Source organism: Mus pahari, chromosome 11 (assembly GCF_900095145.1).
Source record: "Mus pahari chromosome 11, PAHARI_EIJ_v1.1, whole genome shotgun sequence".
NCBI classification, from domain to species: domain Eukaryota; kingdom Metazoa; phylum Chordata; class Mammalia; order Rodentia; family Muridae; genus Mus; species Mus pahari.
Genome location: NC_034600.1, coordinates 47,268,840 through 47,276,138, shown reverse-complemented (window position 1 = coordinate 47,276,138; position 7,299 = coordinate 47,268,840). Strand labels below are relative to the sequence as shown.

The 7,299-nt window shown below is 39.5% G+C and overlaps 1 protein-coding gene across 1 annotated transcript in view; it reads right to left on the bottom strand.

The window, feature by feature from the left end:
• The window catches only part of Emb (embigin), a 49,453-nt gene that overhangs the window by 35,750 nt on the left and 6,404 nt on the right, over positions 1 to 7,299 (bottom strand). Inside the window, exon 2 of the mRNA XM_021208576.2 lies at positions 2,420 to 2,509. Coding sequence (XP_021064235.1) covers positions 2,420 to 2,509 — 90 coding nt within the window. The remainder of the gene's footprint in view (positions 1 to 2,419; positions 2,510 to 7,299) is intronic.

Genomic DNA, 7,299 nt, shown 5'->3' with positions numbered 1-7,299 from the left:
AATAGCAGAGCGCGGAAAGATAGTTTTTCCTCTTTAGTAACATCAATTCCACTTCCACAAACTCATTATTCAGGAATTACAGTCCCTAAACTTAACCGAGTTAGGGTTAAAGCATTTAATATGACCTTATTTTCATAGATTTTGAATATATCACTCCAAAGCTACTCTATCTATCATTCACTTTAATAACAATTTAGTTATTTTAGTGTTTCTTTACTGCTAAAAGAAATGAATAATTTGGCCTTAAGAAGTTATTTGGCCCAGCACAGACCCTGGCGCCAGACTGCCTGGGTTCAAAAGAGAGTTCCCACTTGGGATTGGTCAGATCCTTCAGTCTCCTTGTGCGTCTGTTTTCATCTACAAACTGAAATAACAACAGTGCTCACCTCAAAGAATTGCTATGAAGGCTAAATCCTATTAAAGACATGTGGCACACAGTCAACACCCTGACTTTCTCAAGCAAATAAAAAAGATCTTATGCTAAAAAAAAAAAAAAAAAAGTAATCAGGCTGTTGTTGTTGTTCCGTCTTTAAACCAAAGGCTATGTTTGTTCGTTCTCCCCGGCACAGGGTCCACATCTTTCCCTTTCTCATTGAGTAAAGTTATGGAGTGCAGCCAAAGTTGGCATTCTGACCCAGGATTTGTAACTAAGGTATTATGCTTGACTCACTCTGAAAAAAAAAAAAAATACATTAAGCCAATAGAAATATCAATTTCCAAAATGGCCAGAGGGGAAAAGAAAGCAGAGTTGCAGCAAGAGGGAGATGCCATGAGTGCTATTTACAAACAAGGGTGATGTTGAAATCATTATTGGCAAAATGTATCCTTCGTGGAAAACACAGACTCCAGTCCTTAGACCTCTAATGACAGCACTACGGATGTGGCAAGCGAGTGAGGTTTCAGATCAACCAATTTTCATGAGATAGTTCTTTTAACATATATATTTTTTAAAAGATTTATTTATTTATTATACATAAGTACACTGTAGCTGTCTTCAGACACACCAGAAGAGGGCATTAGATCTCATTGTGGATGGTTGTGAATCACCATGTGGTTGTTGAGATTTGAACTCAGGACCTTTCGGAAGACCAGTCAGTGCTCTTAACCACTGAGCCATCTCTCCAGCTCTAGACGGTTCTTTTAAAAGTGTATGGGAAGTAAGATAACACCTATGGTTCAAACTTAAATTCCATGTACCAACAAATATAGCTCCCAACATGAGAGCAATACGCCCACATAATATACACCCACAGCTCAAAGACTCAAGTGTGCCAAAATTAATGTCAGATCTTTGCTTTTCTCAAACATCACTTCAGACCTTTAAAAAGGGATTTACTCCATAAGAAATGTTGCAACAGAAGAAAAGCTCCCAACTCAAAACCTTCAAGTGTCTCCATAGCAAACAAGGCTTTCTTTTACGGGGGAGACCGGCAGACTAGCCAGATCTTTGAGAGAAGATGGACAAACAGCTAAGAACACAGAAGTCATGATCAGCCCTGGGCGCCAGTCCTTAGGATGCTCAGACAGGAACCAAGTGACGTGCAGGGGGAACCCAGAGCGACATGCACAAACCAAGGCAATAAATAAACAACGGGCAGCTGTCAACAACTGTGCTTTCGTAAGAGCAGGGATCTGGTTTCGGTTGAATGATTAGAATAAAGAGTAGCTAAGAGCTAACTAAGCCTTCTGTAGGTTATGTAAATACCTAGCACGGTTTAAGTTAATAAATAAGGTATTTCTTGTTGTGGCCTTGAGCATTAATCCTTGATTTCCAGGCACCAGCTTGTGCTGAGTGAGGCTTGTGTCCTGAAATCCACTCTGCAAGACTGGCCAAAGAACTCTCCCCTGTATCCCTCTCAAATGAGTGGTTCATCTCACAGAGGCAACCCACACACACACACACACAAAATGAACAAATAACAACACAGGAATACAGACTTAACTTTTACAAGAATAAGTCCCAAACGTTGTAATACAAACATCTGGGAATAACAAAGAACTGCACAAATTTTTCAATAATGTCTATCCAAACAAACAAGCAAACAAACAAACACAAAACAAAAAAAACTCATCACACACTGGCAATGGCTTGGAAAATCTGCCACACACACTGTTTGTCTAGTCACATGAAACAAAGACTAGAGAAATGGCTCAGAAGACTGGGGAAATAGTCAAACTGTATATGATATTTTAAAAAAGTAAAATAATAGTCCCTAATGTAATAAAACAGGCTGAAAGAGTTTAGATTCTAATTTTGCTATTGAACTGTTTATTAACCGGAACAGACTGCTCTTATTAATTTAAAAATTCTACAATCATTTGGCATATTGAAAACCCAAATTGGGAAAGACCAAAGCCATGACTTATTTTTAAAATCTTTTCAAACTTATTTTGGCATTTTGAGACATGACCCACTTACCCGTCACTGAGATATTACAGCTTTTTAAGGAAAGGTTTGAGTATTTCGCCATCATTTCTTCTCGAACAGGTAGACTTGTAAAAGTTGAATCTGTAAGACAAAATTGCGTGTGGTCACATTTTAGATATTCTTACCAAGACTTGGTGACTATTTGAAAAACAGCTTAGAGCGGGCTTAGTGAGCAAAGGTGCTTGCTGCCTAGCCTAATGACCAGAGTTTGGGTGTGTGTGTGTGTTTGTATTGTGTGTTGTGTTATGGTGTGTGTGTGTGTGTGTGTGTGTGTGTGTATATATATATATATATATATATATATATATATATATATATATATATATATATATGCATATATATACATATATATACACATATATATACATATGTATATATACACATATATACATATATATATATACATATACATACACACATACAGCATATATATAGAGAGAGAAGGGCATGTATAACACACACATATGATAAAGGGGTCTGGTCAACATTCTTTCCTAATAAAAATTATTCATTCCCATTCTTGGGCACAGCACATATTGGGTAAGTTCAAGGCAGAAGCCACAAACCACTCAGCGCTCTTAGGAAGGGAAAAATGAGTACGAAAGCAAGTCACATGGCAGCCACCTGACCTAGAAGGTTGCCAAGCGTCTATCCCCTCATTTGGAAGCCCTCCTTTCCTGGCCTGGCTGACCCCTGAGATGTCTCATCACATGCCCTATCTCTGAAACAAGAAGGGAGACCTTTTCAGAGGGGCAAACCTCAGTCTGAGGATCCTTAGTCTGAGTCACACAGCCAGTCAGTCACAGGAGAGTGACAATGACTGAAAAAAAATAAGGGAGGGCTTTGTGACATTTTCCCTCTGACCCCACTTAACCAAGGAAGGATAAAAGCACCTGGTATACAGTGTGTGCTGACAAGGAGTGAGGTGGGGTAAGCGAATCCCTAAAAGCTAATGAGTGCTAAAGCAGCTGTTTGGGTCACAATTGATTTAAAAGTCATTAAAATTTCAGAGAGGCACTTATTTCTGGTACTAACTGTCCCACGCCTGTGTCCTCCTTCACACGTGAGCACAGGATCTACAGAGTGTAAACCCGACCCTAGAAAGGGAATGAGGTCATAGTTAGGAGATCACAGCTGGGGCAATTTCCTTTTTCACCTCCAGGGACCAACTCTGAAAGAACAGATCTGGGATCTACATTAGAAAGAGGAAGATGGACGGGCTCTAAGGCTGAGTGGAGCTGGACAAAAACCCCAGCTCACAGAAGCTGAAAGAATAACAAGAGAAGGAAAACCAGGCCACCTGATGCAAGAGAATCTAGAGAATTCCAGAACATACTAGCCATTTCACCCATAGCTAACTCCCAGTATATATATGAACACACCAAAAGAGGGCATCAGATCCCATTACAGATGTTCATGAGCCACCATGTGGTTGCTGGGAATTGAACTCAGGACCTCTGGAAGAGCAGTCAGTGCTCTTAACCCCTAAGCCAGCCCCACCATCAACCTATTTATCTCATCATCTTATTTTGGTTTTTTCAAGACAGGGTTTCTCTGTGTAGCCCTGGCTGTCCTGGAACTCGTTCTGTAGACCAGGCTGGCCTGGAACTCAGACCTTCACCTACCTCCTGAGTGCTGGGCTTAAAACAGTGTGCCACCTTTGCCCAACTAAAGCATCAATCTTTATCGGATAGTCTCCTTTCCAATGAACTTGCAAGAGAATTCCTTTAGGAAGCAGCCCGAACAAATGCTACAGTATAAAAGCACGGGAGGGGACACTAGAAGAGTAAAAGGGACTTCTCTGGACATTTTCTGCAATTAAAGAAGCGTATGTGGGAAACCTCTCTGCCTCTAGGAGGGCACTGGCATTGAGGGGATGATTTAGCAAGCATGTGTATGCAGCAGAAACTGGCAGGGGAAGACCCAGACAGATGTGGTTTGGATCCATCCCTGGAGGGATCAGGCCGAGTCACAAAAAAAAGAAAAATAAAACGGAGAGGTAAGAATTGCATGTCCCAAGCCAAGTTGGCCAGCGGCTTGTGACCTGCACTACCCGAATGGGGTCGACACAGCTCAGTGCTTTGATGGCAAAGTCTCTACGATAAATATCAATTCTTGGGGGGAAGGGGTGAGGGGGTTAGAAGTCCCATCAACACTGGGAGACGGTGCCAAGTTTAAAACATGCATTCTTCGAGGTATTACAATCACCCTCTTCTTAATCATTTCTGGACATTTTCCACCTGGCTTTCTCTTACGGGTAGTGGCAAAACACCAACATAAAAGAATAACAATTCGTGGTTGTTCCAGAGATTAGAGGATTTTTTTTTTTTCCTCCCTCAGCAGAAGAGATGGTGCATGAAGATACTGCCTCAAAGAACTGAGTGGTAACCTAATTTTTACCTATTGTACATGGTGTGAAAAACGTCTTCCATGTAGGTGTTTTCCACATGTTACATATTAAAATAGATCTTGCTAGAGTAGAAGGGCTTATAACTGATGGCAGAAACACTACCAAATGAACTAAATGTTATAGTCCTTCTAAAGCTACTCAATTTTCACTCTCTAGACTTTGTGCTTTGTTTAAAGGAAGCAAACTGGGAAGGGTATAAGACAGAAGAAATGCTAGAAAACAACGCACAGTTTTAAGATTTGTTTTTTACTTAAGTAAGGAAATGAATTCATTCAAGGGCATCTCCTACAAAAATAACTATTTCCTCTAAATATGATGATGATAGGCCAGATGATTCAGGGTCTATGATCAGTGCCGTTTATCCACGAGGCTGAAGCAGGAGGATTGCAAATTCAAGGCCTGCCTGGGTAAATCCTTGGAGGCAGTGAAATACTGTCTCAAAATAATAGAAGACCAGGATATATGTCAGTGAGCGGACACTTCTGAGCATGTGTAAAATACTCCGTCTAGACCCCATTCCTTAGAAAAAAACTTATAAAAAAAAAAAAAAAAAAAAACCAATATTTTCCCACTATCTCTTCATTGCATCTTCTCTAGATATGTTTTTTAAGAATGTATTTGCATGCATGTGTGCCTTTGTGAGTATGTGTGGGTCACATGCATGCAGAAGTCTGTGTAGACCAGAATAGCATCAGCTCCCTCCCACTGAGCGCGTAGGTGATCATGAGCTACTAGGTGCATAGGGAAAAAGCTGGTTCCTCTGCGTGAAGAGTGCATTTCAGGTTAACTACAGAGCTCTCTCTCTTCATTACATGTTTGTGTTTCAGATTCAATCCTTTTTATATAAAATGGCATAACTCAATGGTAGAGCATTTGTCTAGCATGAACAATACTCTGTATTCAAGCCACAGTACTGAGAAAAAGAAGTGGTAATTAATTATGTCTCACCTACATACTTTATTGCTACTATCAATGCACACTCTTCAATTATGAATAAATCCTCATTTTAACATCCTAACATACAGTATTATAAATACACAATTATAAAAAAACCACTACAACTCAGAACAGGTAAGATATACCAGTGATAAATATTAAGTGTGAAAATCAGTGTATTTCTTCCTAGAGGCAATATTATATGTAACCACAGGACTGCATGTTATGACTTACCTATAACTTTAAAACAGATTATTACCAGGTAAAATTCTGCTCATGAACAATGCATTTGGAATTACACTTCCAGGTTCTAAGTATCTAGTATTCCTATCCCCTGTTTTGCATTGTGGACATTATACCCCAGAGTTTGTTGAGAAAATAAAGAAGAGCTGTAACTGAATTGTCCTGATGGTATCATTTAAAAGTCAACCTTTAAGAGTCACAGATAAATAATCTTCCAGATAGGTAACAAGTATATTTCAGATAATATGAGATTTACTAGACAAGAGTTTATATATAGTTATTTTATAATTGAGTTTTAAAAAAATGAAAGTTTAATGACAAGCACAATGTGTACTTTTATATAACCTCCTAGCACATTCCACAATAACAGCCCTACAATCAAGCATTATCCAGACCAAAATAATAAATGATGCGGAGGCTGAGAAATCTTGGCTTTGAAGTAGGTCGATCCTCTACCTCTGTCCTTAATCCAGTATGCTGCTTTTCATAACCTGCGAACAATCCTGTAACTCCATGGTCTGTTCTACACAGTTTACACACAAATAATTTAAAGCACAAATATTATTAAGTCATACTTCACGGGTGACTAACCTTGCTTGGGTCTACTAAAAGGATCTTTTTAGGAAGAAACCCATTGCTGGGTGGATCACCGAAACATAACACAGGAAACCAGCTATGGCTTGCTCCTTGCCCCTAGATATATGGCAAAGGCACTCTGAGCATTCAGATCAATCAAAATTCCATCTCAGGTTCTTGACTTGTGTAACTGAAAGACCAAAAAAAGGTTCTGTGCCTGAACATGATAGTACATGTCTGTCATCTCCGCACTTGGGAGGTGGTGGCAGAGCTATCTGGAATTCAACTACATCCTTGGCTACCAGTGAGTCGGAGGCCAACCACAGATATATAACCCTCCCTCCCCCCAAATAAAACAAAACAGAGGAGACTCTGTCTTGGATTAAGGTGGATACATTATTAATGCTAATGTAACTCAGTAACTTAGAAAACAGGGGGAAAAAGGTATTAATTAAAATGAAGAGCACCATCTTTAAAGAAGTCTCTCCTTCCTATAACATCACAGAAATAATCTGTTACACCTGAATGATGATGGTACCTTCAGGAGTTTATTTTTAATAAACTGTTATAAAGGACTTTTTTTGTTTTTCTTCTATGTTAGTGTATGTGTGCTAAGTTGTTGAGTCACAAGGCTGTCCTTGTTATTGTGAAATATGAGAAGCCAGAAGGAATTACAAGGGGGAGGGGAGAGGGAGGGGAGGGGAGG